Genomic DNA, 20,483 nt, shown 5'->3' on the forward strand with positions numbered 1-20,483 from the left:
TGAAATACCGGTCTGACTAATATCAACACAACTGGCATATACAAGGGAACCAGCGGGTGATAATCCTAACTCTAGGTCAACACAACTGGCATATACAATGGATCCAGTGGTCGACTTTATTGAATTTATTCCGGTTGGTCTGATGGTCTGGTCTCATTTTTTTATTTTTTTTTTGTATCTCAGTCACTCTATTTCACCCAATCACTTACAAGAAAATAAAAACAGAAGGTGAAAATGATTCAACGAGATATGGCGAAACTACCATGTTTTTTTTTTTAAATTCTAACACCTGAGCTTTGTGCTTTTATGAATAGACTCTTTATATGTTTCCATCTAATCAGATTGGTTCCTCAACTCCTGTAACCAAGATGCTTACATCCACTTAGATTGGTTAGTGCCATCCTTAATAAACATAAATTTCTAGGCTCTAGAGTTTATTTATTGCAACTAAAAAGTTTCTCCCATACCCCCAAACTTAAATCTAATATTGTCCTCAATGTTCTAAATATAAAATTAAAAGCATATGAACAAGGAGAAACTGTTACTATTTGAAGCAAAAGAGTTAAGGAAATATATTACCATATTTCATGAGATTGGGTTACCTCCAAAGAAGTACTAAGTTTAACGTCTTCAGCCAGACCAAGAAAGGATCAGTCACCTTATAAAATCATAAAGTAATAGCCGGAATAACTGCGGATCACCAAAACCACAGAGATCTATCACAAGTAAAAGGAATCTGCAACATGCCAAGAAAATTAACAAATAAAGCACAACCAAAGAGAGTTACTGAGACTAGGATTTCGTCGAATTCATAACATGGGTTCGATTTATTTATTCTCGACAATTAAAGCTCAATAAATAAAATTAACATGGACTCTGATTTTGCCAAGGTGGATTCTCAAAAGATTAGTTGTAAATCCTAAGCATGATGTATCAAAACATTTAACCTAAGCATACTTCATCAAATTAAATGACAACCAATTAATTCAAATCATATTTCAATTAAAATTAATGCAAAAGTCTTAAAAAGAATTAAATAATTTTACCCATGTATGACACTCGTCTTCCTCCGTCGTCCCAGTGTTGGGGATTAGCTCATCACGTCGAAAACACACTTAAAATATTTATTCATGGATCAAAAAGTGGTTTACAAATGATGAAAATGTGAGAAAATTATTAAAGCAGTGATTTTTTTTTCTCTCCAAAAAACTCCCCCCAAATGTGCTCTCTAGCTCTCTATTTATACACACAAAATACACACCACTCAAATATATTCTTCCATAACTCCAAAATCTTCTTCTTTTTAATTAAAAATATCTTCAGGAATTTTTCCTTCTCTTTATTCTATATATGTCTTTACTAAACCCATATCTTCTTTAATTCGCAGAATAAAATCCAAGATAAAATCTTCTAAGGATATCTTTCTTGTTTAATACAAGATAACTTCTTTTTTCTTCAAAACTTCATGTTTGTAAGGCAAGAAGATATTCTTATCTTAAATATAATAAATCCTTACCGTTGAAACCAAATTTCCCGCCAATTTTTCTTTTCAAATCAAGGAAGAAGATGGAGCCCCCTTAACCAGTAGTGGGGTGCGATTAGCAGTTGGCTCCCTGGGGGTGCCCCTTATTAGTTAGGTGCCCCTTATCCAAAACTGAGAGTCCTAATAACATGTGTCCTCCGGGTGCCTATACCAACTTTTCGAGCGAATTTTCCAAAAATGTTTATTTTCCAAAAATACCTACAAACACATAAAACACCATAATAAGTAGAAAATCGAGTACCAACAATACTGAAAATTGAGGACAATTCGGTCACAAAAATGTGTCTATCAATACCCACTACTAGAAGTTTTTCGGCAGCAATTATCCAATTTAAGAGAGTGCATAACCTATCCAATTTATTGGAAATGATTCGTTTCTTAGACTCAGACAAACCCACTATGGTTTTTTTGTTCCATGCACTTGCGACATGTGTGGAAACTAAACAAATGGGTTTGGGATCAAATCGAAATGCTTCTATCGTGGGTGTAATAAAGAAGCGATGGAAAAGTCAGTTGAGTTCTCCTCTTCATGCTGCAACGTATTTTCTCAATCCTTATTACGTCTTTAACCCAAAAACTAATCTCATCAATATTGAAATTTCTGAGCCCCAAATTTGTCTTACTGAAGTTATATCAAAAATGGTTAGCGACCCGCAAGAACAAGAAAAATGCATGCTAGAGGTACAAAATTACTAATACTATCTCCAAATATGTTTAATTGGGTAATTTGAATTTATAGTAACAATTGTACTTTTATTTGTAGGCGGGAAGAATGCGAATGATGCAAGGTCAATTTGCATCACCATCAGCACGTATTGCAGCTCAACATGGTGATCCTGTAAGTTGGTGGTTATCTTATGGTGTTGAGTATCCATCCCTCCAGAAGATTGTAGTAAAGATATTAAGTCAAACAAATACATCGTCTGGATCAGAGAGGAATTGGAGTGTATTTGAAAGAATCCACACCAAACTACACAATCGTTTGCTTTCATCGAGAATAAATGATCTGGTGCATGTCCAGTACAATTTGAAGTTGGAGCAACAAAAAATTAAAGGTAAAACAAGGCGACAAAACATTGATGTTCACCACGTTCATAGTCTACTGGGGGATGACAATATGCTTGACTGGATAACGGGGGAAGACAAAACACCGGTTTTACCTCAAGAAGAACAATGGTCAAATATGTTGGAAGAAGAAGCCGTTAATGATCCAGAGCATGTCCCTCTACCATACAACTGGCATGATTTTGAAGTTCAAATCCCATACGAAAGGATCCCGGTGAGTGACTTTGTTTATGACTTTGGTAATCTTTCATTTGGAAACGATACACAAGGTTATGATAATGTGAATCCAACACATGGTTCTCATTAAACTTCTGATCGCTCTGACCATGGTGTTCAATATATGAATGAAGGATATAATTGTAATATTGATAACAATAATGAAGTACATAACAATGATGATGAAAATGAAGAAGGTTCTGATGACGATAATGAAGGTTATTATGATGATGATACTTGTGCAAACAAAGATAGCTAGTACTCCCACGACGATGACTATGATGTGGAAAGGAACCGCCGAGAAAATGAAGAATACATAAATAAATCAAAAAAAGGTGGTGGCCATAGTTGGTTCACGTAGCTTTTTAAATGATGAACACTAGTTTAATAATCCTTTGTTTTTTATATTTGAAGTTTTTAATCCTGTAGTACTTTCCCTGTATCATTTAAAAAAATTTAATTCGAAGTTTCACACTTTCAATCCAGAGAAAGAAAAAAAATTAAAAAAATGGTAAAAAAATTATTCACACGATTATAACGTGCGTGATAACGAAAAAACAGTACTAAAAAACGCATGTTAAAAGTTATTTAGATGAAAAAAACATTCAAACTAATTTTAGGAAAACGGTTATAACGTGTATGAAAACTGAAAAACTAAAAAACTGACGTTATTTCCTATTTATCGACCTTATAAAGGCACAGGTCCGGAGACCCTCACGGCCACGGCATATGGGTGTGACCGTTTTTCCGGTAAAAACGGGTGTTTTTCAAACCTTGACCCATAGCCCTTGCTCGGAGAATGCTCTAAATTTTCCTTTTATGGGTTTGAGTTCCAGATGGGCTCCAACAGGATGCTTGGTTTTACAGATAAAAAACAAAGCGCCTGTAGGGGTGAGCATAAAAACCGTAACCGCGGATTTGACCCGTATCCGTCCGCAAAATTGCGGATTTCACCCAGACCGCAAGATGTATGGGCCGGAAACGGGTGGAGTTCTCAAATCCGCACGCGGTGCGGTTGCGGTTGTCTTTTAAAAACCGCGGATTACCCGCACCGTTGGGTAGTAAAGTAAAACTAGTAAACCCATAACTCAAATTGAAAAACTTAAGATATATTTCTTGCTCTTGAAAACTTATGATTCATCTTTAGTCGCAGTTGAAAAAGTAACTTCTTAGATTTGTCATTTGGAAGGAACACCGAGTGAAGAAATTATAATTAGATTTCCGAGATAAACTGATTAGACAAAGTTTGCTGGAGCTACAAGTGACTGACTATACTAGAGCTGTTAGTGGGCTTGGCCGAAATGGAACATTTTCTGCTCTAAAATTAGTGGGCTTGCCTAACAAATCCGCGGTTAATCCGCAACCGGCTCGTAAAATCCGCGGATCCGCGGATGATTGGGCCGGTCACGGTTTGATTTTTCAAATCCGCAACTTTAACGGTTTGGTTGCGGGTGACCCCTAATATGCAACCGTCCGTCCGTTGCACACCCCTAAGCGCCTGTAGCTCAGTGGATAGAGCGTCTGTTTCCTAAGCAGAAAGTCGTAGGTTCGACCCCTACCTGGCGCGTTAGTTTTTCGTACATTTTTCTTTTTCTTCCCTCCCTTATCCCCCGAAACCTGAAAGAGTTAAATAATGGCAAGAAAAAACAATTAAGCTCTGCACGATGTCAGGAAGTACACTTATTTAGATACAGGGAAGAAAAGACTTAACAAAGAAAAGAACAATATAAATATACAGCTTAATTGATTGGGTCATTGATTATGATGCATGCCCAATAGTATTTAGACTCTCCACTGCTTTCACCACACCAGACCAGAGAGCAAACCAATTTTTTTATTAGGTTGGAAAAGTCTGACCGGAATCTCCCTCATTACTTTATGTATTGAGTGTTTCAGAGTCTCTTTGATTTTCTGATTGCGACGGCCGCGTGAGTCCTGACCTGACCTCCCTCCCTCTAAGGCCTAAGCCCATCTCTCTCTCCACCTGTTACCTAAGTTTTGGAACCCACATAATTTTATTTATTGTTACAACGTTCCAAATACTCGCAGAGACTTGCTGAGGCGAATTGTTTGAAAAATCTTGGACGTGCAGAGCACAAATTTGCCGGACCACCAAATTGTCACGGCACAAGTCTATCGGAATAAATAGGCCCGGGACCCTTCTGTGGACCCCAAGTTTGTTTAAAAGTTCAAAGGGGACATCAGAGTTCAGACCTTAGCATCAGAGTCCGTTGCCTAAACATCTTATGTGGGGGCCTCATTTTCTTACCACACCCAGCTTTATCTCAGTTTCCATAGGTCATATCTCTTTTTTTTGATAACGACTTGCTAACCCTATAAAATATGTTTTGTCTTTTCTTATCTACAGTACTTCCCTTATAGGGATATTCCTTGATGGTCGCGCCCCTCTTCTTTCCCTCTGAAACACACTCTGCACAAAACTCAACATCTTCCCAGACTGAGACTTGCGTTTCATGCCACGTGTCAACGATGTCACGTGGACTCAGTTACCATAGTTATATATGGAGATCCACACATCATAGGATCATACCCTCTCTTTCCCTCTCCATTTTGCTTCCCCTCTATTCATTCTGAGCAAAGGAAAAAAAAAGCTTCAGGAGGAGAAAGGGGGTTTAAAAATAATGGCGTCATTAACACCAGGAGTGTTATCGAAGCTATTGGAGAATGCAAGTAATAAGGATGTAAAAGTAACAGGAGAACATAGATCAGCATTACTTCAAGTAATAGGAATAGTACCATCACTAACAGGTGGAGATGATGATGATGTTGATCCATGGGAAAGTAGAGGCTTTTTCTTAAAAGTATCAGATTCATTACATTCAACATATGTATCGATATCAGATGAAGATACTGATTTGATATTTAGTGATAAAATACAACTAGGTCAGTTTATTCATGTATCAAGACTCGATTCAGCACAACCTGTTCCTATTCTCAGAAATGTAAAACCTGTTCCTAAGCGCAGACCTTGTATTGGTAATCCTAAAGATTTGGTTGTTTCCAATGATTTCTCATTGCCATTTCGTTCTAATAATCTTGATTTCTTTAGTAAGAAATCTAACACGGTGAAAAGTCTGAAAAATGATGGGAATACCAAGTCTGTCAAAGTCAAGAGTTTAGAGTTTGAAGATGTCAAATCTTCTTCTAAGAAAGGTTCTTCAACAGAGGCAAGACCAGCAACCGCCAAGAGAATGAGTATTGATACAATGAGGAGAAGCTGGGATAGAAGTCCTGGTTCAAAGCAGCGGAATAGTACTAGTACTGCTGATCATCAACATCAGAATCATCATCAAGTTAAATCTCCTTCATCAGCTGGTTTGAGATCAAAAGATTCTGCTTCTTGTGTTTCTGCTGATCCACCCTCTGTAAGTATCTCTTTTTCTTTCTCTAACTCTAGACTTCATTCTGATTCTATTTTTTTTTGCTTGTTTAATCGAGTCTTTTTACTTCTTGCCCCTTTTCGTTATTTTGGCTCCAAAAATTAAAATCTGGCTTATTAGGGACTGTAATTTGGGATGGTTTTTTCTTTCTGAGTAAGGGTTTTATGAGTTGATTTTAAAGGAAAATGTAGGGAATTTTGAAAATCTGGATTGTGAATCAGAAAATTGAAACGATAGTAATAATAAATAAATTCAGATAATTGGGAAGAATAAAACAAGATTCAGAAGAAAAAATAAAACGGAATCGGTGCGTCACGTGATGGTTGTTGTGGGCCTTAAATATCATTATCTACACATTTTTGAAGAATCTTTTTCCCTCCTTTGTTTTATCTTTTCCCCCCAATATTTTGCTTGAGAATTGAGTTGAGAATTTTTGAAATTCCTTGTTTGCTTTTTGTTTTTCTTCCTTTTTAGCCTTTTGTAGTTCTTTTAGAAGGATTAAATGGGATACCATTTGTGGCATCAATAGTTCTTCTTAAGTAGGCTTACTGAAAAACCATTAGTTCCAATTCAACTGTATTGTAACCCGAGTTGATTTACTTCTTAATTTATCGAAGTTGATTTTGGCTCTTAATTTTTTTCGGCAAATTGTGTGTTGTTCACAGGTTCAATTTGATAAAAAGGCGTCTCCAAGGAAGGATTCGTTGTTGATGGATTTAAATTTGACTAACTTGTCTAATTCACCAATGAAGAGCCGAAGTAATTGTTCGACGCCAAGGATGATTATCAAGCCTATAGGAAGAGATATAGTCAAGTCGCCTAGGGAAGGAACTATTCCATGCCACCTTGTTAAGGTGCCTCTAAGTTTGACCAATTTGTCTTCTGAAACCAAATCATGGGATTCACTCCCGTCTACTATTCTCGAAGTTAGCAAGGTTTGTGACGATATTCTTTGAGACATTAATTTCATATCATCTGGTTGAAGCTTACTAATTTGGATGTTGTTTATGATACTTATAGGACACATTACGACATAGAAATGTTGCATTTTCGGCTGCTGTGGATTCATTACATGAAGCATCAGCGTCAGACAGTGTTCTTCGATGCATGAGGTATTTATTTTTCTACTTTTTGCTTTCTAATTCATGGTATCTGTGCTCTTTTGTTTCGCTCTTTTTCGTTCGCCTAAAAATAAATTGGCTCATTATCAAACAGACATAGCTGTATCATTTTGTTGTCCTTAGTTTTGTCTTTTGTCATTCTCTTTATATCTCCATGGCATGAAACTGTGGCAGTAATCTTTAAGTAATTCTACTCAGTGCACTTCCGACTGCTTCGAGTTATTTTGCTACAGCATAATAGTTTCTTCTCGAAAACTTGTGCTCTTTTATCAGCGAAGCAAGAGGGAATGTTGCTCCGTGTTAGTTAAAAATTTATCATCTGGAAAATCTGCGTCTCTTGCTTGTATTTTCTAAACCAACCATTTCTGGAATCTATCTTGCGTTGGAGTGCAATCCTTTTATATTGTTTATCATGCCACCCTCTCTCTGGATTATATTGGTTCCTTTCTCAGATCTTGTTTTGATGCATCTTTTTTACCAAGTTTATGGATATACTTGCTATTGTTCTAAAGCTGATGATGAACAATTTTTTCTCTAAAGCTTGTTTGCTGGACTCTGCGAGTCCGCACAGCAAGATTCTCCAGGGCTCTTGGTTGAGCGGTTCCTAGACCTCCACGAAAGTATGCTTCGAGCAGCAAATGTGGTTGATGCCCTAATCAAAACAAGATATTCTGTTGCAAAAACGGTCACCTCTGGTACCTCTCAACTTCCTTCATCAGAACTAAGTAAAATATATTCTGATACAAATGCAGATGCTACAAAATGGGTCCAAGCTGCTATAGAAACAGATCTTTCCAAATTTTCTTTGTTTACTAAGCATGACAAGAGGGATCGAAATGGTAATCTTTCTCACTATGTTATCCTAGAAACTGCACCACAATTGACTGCAATAGAAGTCAAGGATAGTTCTCCCAACAACAGAGTAAGTCCCAATAAGCCAAATGGCGTCATAGACTCGGCTCCTAAAGTAGTCACTGTTCCTAAAAGAGGTTCATCAGCAAAGAAATCTAATGATGAAAAGGTAGATTGGACAAAAGGAAAGGGTTTGAAGGAGGTTTCATCTCTTGTTAAGCTGCTGGTCTCAGTTTCTAAAGGATGGTTTTTGAAATACTTGGAAGATTCCTTTAATGATGGATTTGGATTGAGACAAACTGAAGGGGCTAACGAGGTTTCAGCTGTTCTTGGGCAGCTAAAGAGAGTAAATCAATGGTTAGAGGATGTGACTGGGGATGGTTTTGAGATGGATGAGAGAGTTGAAAGATTAAGAAAGAAGCTATACACGTTCTTACTTGAGCACATTGGCAGTAAATAAGAAATGAATGACCCTTTTCCAATCTGGCATTGTTTCTAACAGCGGTATACTACCTGTTTTCCAGATTTTTTGTGTTTCCGTTTTACTTTAACTATGCAGTTAACTGGATGTTAACAGCCATCCTCAATCTTTCAACATGGAAAGTGATATTACTGGGATGAAACTTCATTGATATGGTGAAATCTTCCTTTGAGAAGTGCTGTCTCCATCGCCAACCGTGTTCTAACTCTTCCCTTTTGACTATTGGGCTATTAGGCAATGCCATAATGTGGGCTGTCCAAATGTAGACTTCAATTGTGAAATGTAAAGTTTAATTTGTTCAGTTATTTGTAAGATTCATTTGTTCTTTCATTAGTCCTGTTATCGAAACGGGTTTCACTTGCTGATTTGGATGAGTCTATGTTGCTGTATTTTACTTGCTGTTTCAATTTGATGACCATTTCAAAGTTTCAACCATACAAGTTAAGTCGCTTGCTGTTTCAATAGGAAGTTGAAGCCCTATAACCTGTTTTTGAAAGATTTTCGATGTATGTTTCTTTGCACTCTTGGGGAACCAAGAATCAATCAACGATGCGTGAAGCGATGGATAGGTTCGAAGTCATATCTTTCTTTAAGTACTTCTTTCACCCTCTTTTCTAACTTATATACAACTGGGAGAAAGAGCTACTCAAAAGTTCTGTATTCAAAGGATAAAGAGCAGTAAAATTAAACATATACACGTAATACCTAAGTAAACAGATAGCAGAGATCTCTCCATCATTTCCAGACCATAAGATAGTTAAAAACATCCCTGTTGGTTTCTTTCTTTAAAAGATCCTAATGTTGTGAACTTCTGCTCAGTCTCAAAATCATACCCAGCTGTAGCACTATTGCGATTCTTGCTCAGGCTTTTCAATCCTCTACAGGACTTCATGTGTGAGTGTAATCTCTCCGGCTTGAACCCCTTCCCACATTGCCTGTAAAGTAATTTATGCAATTCAATATCAAGCACATTTGGCAGGTAAGTAAATACATGTCATCTGACATGGCATATGAAGAATTGATGTTAGTAAATCATACAAAACTCTATCGTGTTGCCGTATTGCTTCCGTCTGACAATGTAGAAGATAGTGGACCTATACTTTAAGGCCATACATAGTAGTTTCAAACTTGACCATTGTGTCATTAACCTAAGCAATATAGACTAATTGATTTCCTGACTTTTTGGCGAAAATTTGTGATGTACTCCTGCTCCAATACTATATTGACTTCCTCCTGTGAAGTCATCTATACAATTCAACCTTAAATGCAAGTTGCAGGTGTATAAAATATGTAATATCTGCACTTAAGTTGTGGGTAATCCATCAAAATCTCACTGTAATGCAAATAAAATAATCCGGTAGAGTTAGTTAGCAGATTGCAATCTTACTAATCGATGCCTAACGAATAAATCAAACTAATTAATAACTTGTCTTCCTTCATGAGTATCTAATTGAAAATCAGTCAAGGCATATACATAGGTCATCATCAAAATAATCTGCCTGTCGAGTGCCAACTTAGAGTATGGGGTCACTGGAAAAATAATTCCTCGGCTGCAAAGAAATTAGTCTATTCCGCCTTGTCAAATTAGGTGAACGGTAAACCTCCAACTCAAAGATAAGCTTAAAGCCTAACATTTAAGCCACCAATGACTCTAAGTCTAAGTTCTACTCTGTATGTAGGGTACAGAAATGAGTAACAGCTAACTACTTATGATCCAAGAAAACTTGAGAACAAGCCGTAAAAAGAAATTTTCAGATACCTATTAATATGATTAAGTAAGACTTAGAAAAATAATGATGATTCTAATGACAGTGAATTGATGTAAATCAGGTAAAAATAGACAACTTACGAACAGTGAGGCTCAGCAACTGGTTTGAAAGCAGCAGAGACTTTTTTCAGGCTACCACCGAATTCATTTGACTTCTTTGATGTACTGTTCTCTGAAGATGATGATGATGATGGTTTACTGATACTTCTCCTATAACCCCACCCACCATTAATTAGTTAAACTTAAATCATTACATTATGCATAACAATTAATTCTAAACAGAGAAGAGAACATCAAATTTACCTTGATTGATGTTGATTCCATAATATTCCACTAGTATTCATGTCAGACCCACCCAAATTCTCAAATTTACAAATCTCTGAAGAAGAAGAAGAACAAGAACTTCTATGGATCATCATCAAAGCTGAATCGTTTATATCTGTTGCACGACAACTCAGTAAGCTGCGAAACACATTGGTAGCTCCCCCACTCGAATAACTCTTACTATTATTGAATGAGGATGAAGATGACGACGAAGAAGAAGATCTTGCTGTTGATGTCGTTGTTGTTGATGATGATGATGACGGATTCTGTTTCTCTGCAATTTCATCTTTTTCATTCTTTTGTAAGGAATTCTCAGTTTCATCATTTGATTCTTTAATCTCAGTAATGGGAACAATACTCCTCTGTTTTTGATGATCGTCATCAGAGTTTCTTTCTTTGATTGATTCACTACTTTCTGTTGATGTTTCTGAATCCAAAGGTCCTGAATCTTCACCATCGAATTGGGATTCTCCTTTGCTATCTGGGGTTTTTGATTTAGTCTCTATAATTGAAGGAATTGTCTCTGCTTTCGTTAAGGTTGAACCTTTTTTCTCTCCGTGGAAACAGGGATCTGTCATTCCATTAACAACACATAATAAATTTGTAAAATGTGAACCCATGCATTTCTATAAATGAAGAGAATTACTGATAAGAGATAAATTCTATTTGAATGAGATTTTACCAAATGAAAGTGTAGTTATTTCTGATCCTTTAATAACATATTCATTGTCTGAAATTGGAGAGATAAGATCATCATCCAGCAAATCTTGCCAAACATAACCTGTTTTATACCTCCTGAAAATTGCAATGTTTTACCCAATCAAATCAAGAACTAAATTTAAAGTACTAGCAGATAAGAAGTATCTGGTTTTATTACCTTTTGTAAGACCAGGCAAATGCATCTGGCATATCTTTTCCTCTCAATTCTGATAACCATCTCTTAACATCTTCAATCCCCAGAAACAGAAACAAGAACTGAATCAAAATTTGTAAGGATAAACAAAAAAGAAGAATGTAGAAGAAGATGAGCATTACCTCGTAAATGGACACCATTTTTACTCAAATGATGAACTCGAATGAGATGTGGATGTTCAACTCGACCCATTCGACTCAGAAAATATATGATATGAACTCTTCTTATCTCTCCTCCTACCCCTCCTCCAACTTTACCTTCCATTCTTCTTCTGCAACAACAACAGAAAACTAGCTAAAATTATATTTTCCAAGAATAACTCCATGAAAAAGTTTTCTTCTTTATCAAAATATAAGAACGAAACCCCATAAGGCTTAAAATAAACTATGGGTTTTTCCTGAGCTGATTAGACTATGTATGCCGGCTCTGTTTTTTGGTCTCAGGAAAAAGCCGAAAAGAAAAAAGAAGTTCTTCTTCCTTGTCTTTATAAAAAAGATAAATAAATGGAATCAAGAATTTGCAGGCGTGTTTGTAAACCAAAAGACAAGACCCAACATAAAAAATATAAACATTTTTATTTATCGCAGAAATCAAAAAAGAAAGATCATCGAGAAATGTGAATTTTAAGATCTTTACCAGTTTCTTCAATAAAATTTCTTCTTTCTGGATTTCGATAATGAAAACGAAACATGGATTAACAATTCAGAAACAAAAAAGGATGAAGTTTGATCAGATTCGAAGCTACCTTTTATAAGCAGAGAGTTCTTCAAAGAATACTACTGTGCGTTTTTGAAGGCTATTCAAGTGTTCCTCATTGATTTCCCGCGAGATTTCGGATCTTTCTATTACTGGGTGTCTAATTACCGTGAAAGCACATCATTTTATGACATATTTACGTTAATCTTAATACTAAAACTTGTTCAAGTTGAGGCTAATTTGGTCAACGTAGAAACGATTATTGAAATTGACCCCTACGATGGGAATAGATTAGTGAAAAATACTATAATCCCCTACTATATGGGTTCAATATATAGAAGCCCCATAAAATGGATCCTTCAATATCAACTCCATACTTTAAGAAAATGTTATTACTAGGTCCAAAATATCAAATTTTCTTCAGATCTGGCCCATATTTAATTATTACGAATTTTAATAATGACACTACTACCCTTTACTATATATACAAGAGGAATCTCAGTAGATATCTTCATTTATCTATTCTTTTTCTCTTTCTCTTCTCCTTTCATTTTCTCTTTCAGCTCCGGCGAAAAACCCTAGAAAACTTCTTCCTCGTCTCCAAATTTCTGCGATCTTCATTTTTTTCACCAATTTCATCTCCGTAATCTCATATTTCGAAATTATTCATCGATTTATCATCATTTTAAGCTTAGATTTGTTATCCAAAACCCATAAAAATTCAGTGAAAATTTCTGTGAAAATAACTCATAATGCGATTTCTGCTATTCTTAGAGGTGATTCAAACTTAAAACCTCTGGTTCGAGTATTTAGATAGAAAATCTGCTGGTAAATCACAAGATCGTCTTCGATTACTTGTTTTTGACTCGGTTTCGACTCAATATGATGTGTTAGTAACTTAGTTGAATGAGAAAGAAAGTGTTCAATGGAGATATTCGTAAAGGATCTGTGGTTCCATCGACTGACTACATATGTAATATTATTCGGAAAGTAAGTTTTCTCTGAATTTCGATCTAATTTTAGGCTTGATTTCAATTTTTTGGTGTTACGAATCTTTGAAATAATTCTCAGTTCAGATTATTAGTATGTGTTATCGTGTTTATCATCTAACAATCTGATAGATTTTATGGTGTGTTTATCATCATAGTTTATCTGAAAGAGTATTTTGTGAAATCTAGGGTTCGTTTGATGAACAATTCGATTGTAAAATCCTGAGACTACAAAAAGGAGAAACAACGAGGGAATTGAAATGAATAGACATGGGAGAAATTGGAACCCTAAATCCCCAAATTAGACAGAAATTAATCAACTGCACCAACACATGTTCATGATTCCACGCTCTCAGATTTTCCCCTCTATTGTAACTTTAAGTAGTTTCGAAACAATTCAATTCATATATGAAGCTAACTCTCTGTATGCTAAAACTAAAATTTATATCTGAATTTGGTGTTTATCTTTTCGCTAAGACTTTTATTTTAATTGTGTTGTTCGTAGGCCGATTAATGCATCCCGTTGTGTCTTTGGACTAGGTATAATTTTCTCGGAGATGTTTCATTTTGTGACGAGATGATGGCTGAGGCTGTCGTTCTGAGTTGTATTGATTTTGAGTATTTTTAAAATTGAGTGATTGCTCACTAGATATCTTGAATTCTATCTTATTCAATGTTAATAAGGATTCATTTATGTTCACAGTTCAGTATTTGTTTATGATACATGTGTTTTCGTTCATAGGTGAGATTCATTTGACAGTAGTAAGCAAACAATAGGTTATTTTCTATAGGGTGCTCTTTAAAGCTAAGTTAGGATGTTGACATGAGACGAGGCTGTAATCAATTGAAGCAATAATATGTCGTTATTCATTTCTCATAGAGTCTGCATTTTTTTTGTTGAAATTTAGGATTTTGAACACAATGATTGACAAGGTTTGTTAAAATTTATAGTCTGCATTTGGTTGGTTTTTTGTTTACGTATAAGGAAACTAGCTTGGAGAAGGTCATGGTTGATCCAAATGTGATTTAGGGTTTTTTGTCAAAACTGATGTAATATAATTTGCACCCTTTTCATTGATCATAAAAGTATTCATCAACTTAAGTTCATTCATTCACTGGCCTTTATTTTTCTACTGATTTTATGAAGTTTAAACTACAGGGCAATCTAATGAACTGTGCAAGATTTTTCAAGCTTACGAATGATAAGATGAACTCATCCAATTATTTGATAAAGCAGATCTAGTCTTGGTCAGGAGATAGTGTCGCATGATCACACCTGCCCACAATGTGAATGCCTTGCAGAAACATCTACCGACCTTCTAATGGACTGCATCTTTACACGGTATTTTGGTCTGCCTTAGCTCCTGATCATCAACAGTCTACAATTCAAAAACATCAAGATTAATTTCTTGCTTGGATTGACCATAATAACATCACTATGTTTCAACAACTCATCATGTGGTATACCTAGAAGTGTATTTGCATTATAAATCTTTTTAGGAACTCAAGATGCATAAATCCATCCATAACATAAAATTTCATGGTGATCTCACATCATAAACTGATGCAGATACATCGGAATAATAATTCAGGATGATATAGGGATATGTTGCAGCAAAAGCTACAAGCTCCAAAGCCAGGAGGTTGGATCAGGTCTGACAAGCTGGTGGCAAGATAAAAGATGGACAAGGTGTATGTTGAAACTGGCAGGGGATACGCCAGATACGCCAAGGACTAGAAAGGTTTTTGGAGGACAATTGACTGGGCAGGCATGTTTTTTTCATTCTTCTTTCTTTCTTTTGCTGGCCATAATTTTTATGTTCAGTTTAACCTCTTTTGATTGATACTGGGTAAAATTATCTCTAGCTATTTTTAGTACAATCTCCGCTTGATCTTTAAATCCATATATGATTAATTTGCAATAGGACTTGATCTAAGTAGAAGCACTTCCATTTTTCGATTGTCAGGAATTATATCCTGCTCAAATTTATAACTATAATTTGTGTGTATACTGCTCCAATATCTACTGACGGTAGCTGATACAAATGCTGCAATGATTGATTTGCAGAGCGCTGGGTCCAAGATGACAAAAGAGATATTCCTCCCCATGTCCAGAGTAAAAAACTTTGCTCCATCATAACTTTTTTGAGTGACGGCAAATGGATCTTTTTGGGTGTGCTCTGGCTCAAATTGATGTGCTCTTTATGCGCCACTTCAACACAATTATCATAGGTTTGCTTATATTCTTTTCCTAATCCTCACTGTGTGTATACGTCAAAACTAATTCTTTCTTGTTATAGCTTAAGTTTATTTTTGAATTAGGTTTTCAGCTCGTATGTGTGGCTTCAGGATTTATGATAAATCTGTGCTTCCTTGTTCTGCAGACTTGGCCTGTCCAATACCCGTCGCATCAAAACTTGCCACTGATGCACCTCTTCTAACTGGGCAGGTGACGACTTGAATCATTTTTTGCAGAGTCCCGCTCAATGAATCAGGTCATGACTGGTCTACATGAAGCGAGACTCGATGCTTGAGAGGTACTTGTATCGTTCCTGGAGAATTTGGTGTGTAGGTTTATACAAAATACTAAAATAGTGATAAGATGTTAAATTGTTAGTTCCCTTGCGTAATATGTATCTGTAACTCCTAGTTACACATTTGTATGTGCATGTGTAACTCCAAATTACACAAGTGAAATGCATGTATAAATCCTAGTTACACATGCATATATCATGTGGAACTATTAGTTACACATGAATATGACTTCTGAGTAATTTAATGAGTTTCAAACTACTCATACATATTAATGAAACAACAAATAACATGCCATATATGCATTTAAGTATGTGTATCTGTTGATTACATTTCTTTAGATGATTCTGCTCCGAAGCTCTACATTTCAAGAAGATGTACAACATCCAGACAGATAAAGTGAACACCGTTATCAAGTAAGCCTTCTTGATTACTTACGACTAGCTACTTCTTTTTCTTGAAAGGTAGTATATGGATATAGGCCTGGAATGGTTTCACTTAACTCATACATCTGTTTAACTGCACATCACACAAGCCATATGCATGCCAATTTGCACGTTTAACTAGCATTGGCAGACTATGGATGTGTAACTAGTAGTTACACATGCTAATTAAATATGTAACTTCTAGGTACACAAGCCACATAAATGTGTGTCTACTAGTTACACATGCAAATTAGATGTGTAACTTATAGTTACACATGCTAATTTGATGGGATATGCATATGTAACTTATAGTTTCACATGCTAATTTGATGGGATATGTTATATTGGTTATATTTATGAAATTGAGGAAAGAACATCAAGTCCTAGTAGTAGGGAGTAGTAGTGGATGCAGATTAGACTAATTAGATGCAGGTTATACTTATAGTTACACATAATAATTAGATGTGTAATTTCTAGTTACACATGATGATTGTATGTGTAACTTATGCTAATATGCATGTGTAACTATTGTTTACATGTGTAACTACTGATTACACATGCATTTTGTTTTCCTGGGTTCATATCTATACCCTGCTGAATCAGTTGTGTGATCATTTTTTGCGATATTAATGTGCTAGCACAAGGTTCCCAGGTGTTTGTATTATTCTGCCAGTATAATTACTGTCTGAAGCTTTACTTTCTGTTGCTTAAAATGTCCTTCGTCATCGATAATATGAAAATAGCTTAGGTACATCTAGACTAGCGCTGTAAAACTTTTTTTTGGTTAATACAGTGCTAACAACGTCTTTCTGCTGAAGCAGTGATATCTTAATTAAGAACTTCTCATTCACTTGCAAGGTTAACTGTATTATTTTATGACTGGTAATTGCTTGATAGTCACCTCTCGTTTTTGCTAGTGTTATTCATTTAGAGATGGATTTGCTGATTTTATGTTGACATATCTAAGTCTGATGCATGTGTAACTCCTAGTTACATAATTCAGATGCATGTGTATCTGCAAGTTACACATGCTAATTAGATGTGTAACTTTTACTTACACATACTGATTTTGGGTACACATATCAATATGTATGTGTAACTCCTAGTTACACTAGTCATATGCATGTGTAACTGCTAGCTACACTAGCCAGATGAATGTGTATCTCCTAGTTACACATGTTATATGCATGTGTAACTCTCAGTTACACAATTCAGATGCATGTGTAACCGCTAGCTACACTAGTCAGATGCTTGTGAAACTGAAATATACATTGTTTTATGTACTGTTGATTTTAATCGTATAAATACTGATTGCTTGTTGTTATATTTCAGGTTTTAGATAACTTCATAAAAGCTAATTGCTTAAACGTGGTAATGGTCTCGCTGGAACTGGAGTTGACGCTGAATACACAAGTCAGATGCATGTGTAATTCTCAGTTACACTAGATAGACACATATGTAACTCTCAATTACACTAAACAGATGCGTGTGTAACTTCTAGTTACACATGCTAAGAAATTATTGTAAATGAATATTAAAGTAATAACTTTTTTTTTTTATGTTTTTTTTTTGATGTCTATTTATTTGCATATATATACAAGTGTAACTTTGCATTACACATGTCATAAGGATGTGTAACTTCTGGTTACACATGCCATATGCATGTGTAACTTCTGTTTACACCTTCGCACTGTATTTTAATAATTTCGGGCCTAGATTTAATAATTTTGGGCCTAGATTTAAATTTTATTTAATTATGGGCTTGACAATATGCATAAGGGTATCAAGGTCTTTTAAAAACTCGGGACCTAGATTTAAACTTTTTTTAATTAAGGGCCTCATATTATGGGTTATCCATGGGTTGGGCCTGAGCCTAATTTCCCCAATAGATTAATGTAGGGTGTGTTGGTACTTGGTAGTATTAAAGAAGGGTTTATGCCCTAATTTGGGAAATTCTTTAATTCCAAGATAGGGGTTCTAAGAGCAACCGCAGTGGTGCGCGTATAACCAAAGACCAAAGAGGGAAAAAAAGACCAAATTTTGGGTTTAGTCTGGTGTGTGACGTTACGGTGGAAAGACTAAATTTGGTCAGACGTACATTATACGTTCGCCTGATGTGGGGCGTGGACTATACCAACGCCTGGTGTGGGACGGGAGTATACGTTCGCCCGGTGCAGAGAGATTCAAAAAAAAAAAAAATGGGGCGGAGGTATTAAGCCCGCCCCATGCAATTTGAAATTTTTAAAGAGTGGGGCGGAGGTATGAACCACGCCCCACACAAAAGAAACAAAAAAAAAACAGGCGTGCACTATACGTCCGCATGGGGTGGGGCGTGGACTATACGTCCGCCTGGTGGTGGGGCGTGGACTATATAAACGCCCGACCATATTTGGGTTGGTCTTGGTCGCCGACCAAATTTGGTCTGAGTTTTAGTTTTTGATCAAATTTTGATCGATGGTCCGTCCCACTACGCCTATCCACTGGACCAAATATTTGGGTTTAGTCGTCCATTGTGGACGCTCTAAGAGCAACCACAGTGGGCGAGTATAACCAAATAGTTGGTCAAAAAACGAGACACAACGGACAGACTATCGATTAAAATCCGGACCAAAGACCAAATCTCAGACTATATTTGGTCCAAGACCAAGACCAAAACCAAATAGTCAAGCGAACGTATAGTTAACGCCCCACCACCAGGCGGGTGTATAGTTATTCCCCACTCCAGGCGTGCATAAAGTCCCCGCCCCACACCATGCGTACTTTATACCTCCGCCCCAATTTTTTTTTTTTTTTCTTTTGGGTGGGGCGGCGTTTATACCTCCGCCCCACTCTTTTTTTTACACTTTATATATATGGGGCGGGCTTTATACCTCCGCCCCATTTTATTTTTTTTGTTTTTTTCGTTTTTTGTTTTTAGTTTTCTGGAATTTGATCGGGCGAACGTATAGTTTACGCCCCACACCAGGCGAACGTATAGTGCACGCTCGACCAAATTTAGTCTTCTATCCGTAGCGTCACATACCAGACTAAACTCAAATTTGGTCATTTTTTTATGTCTTTGATCTTTGATTATACTCGCACCATTGCAGTTGTTGTAAGGACTAGAGGTGTGCAACAAACTAAAACTCTACCTGAAATTTGTTTTTAATAAAATACAAGTAATCTTATTTTTAATGTTTGATTTAGACCCCTAATGTGGTTTATCTTAGAGGAAGGTGATTGGACTTTGATTTTTCTAATAGTAGGAAACGATACGGGTATTGGCTCACCTAAATTCAATAGTTTGTTTTAACTGCGGCGAGTCCAAACTCCAAAAGAAAAATTAAAAAAAAAAATATGGAAACTTAAGCATGTTCGGCAGTCGTTAGGAACCAAGCAGGAGAATTTGGTGTGTCCTTTCCGTGATACTTCGACAAAAATTAGATGTTACACAAATTTGGAGATATTGTATGGAGTCTGACCAGCAACAAATTTGTGGAGTTGGACATCAAAAATTCCAAAACATCATCCCTTCCATCAAAGTAGTCGGGTTCTAGGACCAGGGGCGAAGCCTAACATGTGACTGTCAGCCCAAGTTTTTTCGGATCCCACTAAATTGGATTTATCGTCATTTTGTCTATTTTCACCAATAATACCAAGCACTTACACCCCCTTGTTCCCATTATTGCTATTATTATCCCGGCTTCACCTTCCTACTGTGAATGTTGAGTTAAGTTTTAAGTCGTTCAACTAATACCATCCCTCTTACTAATTATTTTGGTGTAATCGTCAGCTTAACACGTGTCCGAACTCTGAATTTCCTAGACATTTTTTCTCTGAATAATGTACTTTGTAACACTATGTCTAATCATCGCTTCATAAGAAGATGAAATACTTTCTTAGTGAACAGTAGAGATGTTAGTTTATTTAATTAGGAAAGGAACTGTGAGAAGTCTAAAATCTAACAGCGCGTTTGGATACACATCCAAAAATAATTTTTTAATTTCTAGAAATCAAAAAGCAAGAAATCAGTTTGAGTGTAGAATTTCAGAACGACTTTTAGAAGCAGAAAAATCGATTTTTTATGAAGAAAAAAATCTGGACTTCAGACTTCTGCTTCTGACTTCTACTTCTGGACAACCAGAAATCAGAAATTGAATTGTATCCAAACGCGTTAT

The 20,483-nt window shown here is 36.1% G+C and overlaps 2 protein-coding genes and 1 non-coding gene across 4 annotated transcripts; 2 read left to right on the top strand and 1 right to left on the bottom strand.

Moving 5' to 3' along the window:
* Positions 1 to 4,318: 4,318 nt before the first annotated feature.
* Positions 4,319 to 4,391, top strand: TRNAR-CCU. The gene has a single exon. It is a non-coding gene; the product is annotated as a tRNA-Arg (tRNA).
* Positions 4,392 to 5,394: 1,003 nt separating this feature from the next.
* Positions 5,395 to 9,047, top strand: LOC113320181. Its single transcript, XM_026568120.1, has 4 exons — positions 5,395 to 6,210; positions 6,891 to 7,160; positions 7,246 to 7,337; positions 7,887 to 9,047. Exons 1-4 carry the CDS (start codon positions 5,467 to 5,469, stop codon positions 8,656 to 8,658), a joined length of 1,878 nt encoding a protein of 625 aa, XP_026423905.1. The 5' UTR covers positions 5,395 to 5,466; the 3' UTR covers positions 8,659 to 9,047.
* Positions 9,048 to 9,322: 275 nt separating this feature from the next.
* On the bottom strand, positions 9,323 to 12,483 carry LOC113321586 (uncharacterized protein DDB_G0271670-like). 2 transcript variants are annotated; one of them, XM_026569470.1, is made up of 7 exons: positions 12,430 to 12,483; positions 11,807 to 11,955; positions 11,649 to 11,718; positions 11,454 to 11,566; positions 10,751 to 11,342; positions 10,529 to 10,657; positions 9,323 to 9,614 (listed from the first exon to the last, which is right to left on the bottom strand). In XM_026569470.1, the coding sequence occupies exons 2-7, from the start codon at positions 11,946 to 11,948 to the stop codon at positions 9,437 to 9,439; spliced, it is 1,224 nt and encodes a 407-aa protein (XP_026425255.1). In that variant the 5' UTR covers positions 11,949 to 11,955; positions 12,430 to 12,483; the 3' UTR covers positions 9,323 to 9,436. The 2 variants fall into 2 exon arrangements, with proteins under 2 accessions (XP_026425255.1, XP_026425254.1); XM_026569469.1 differs by lacking the exon at positions 12,430 to 12,483 and adding an exon at positions 12,321 to 12,387.
* Between the last annotated feature and the right edge of the window lie 8,000 nt (positions 12,484 to 20,483).

The sequence above is a fragment of the Papaver somniferum genome, chromosome 11, assembly GCF_003573695.1.
Source record: "Papaver somniferum cultivar HN1 chromosome 11, ASM357369v1, whole genome shotgun sequence".
NCBI classification, from domain to species: Eukaryota; Viridiplantae; Streptophyta; class Magnoliopsida; order Ranunculales; family Papaveraceae; genus Papaver; species Papaver somniferum.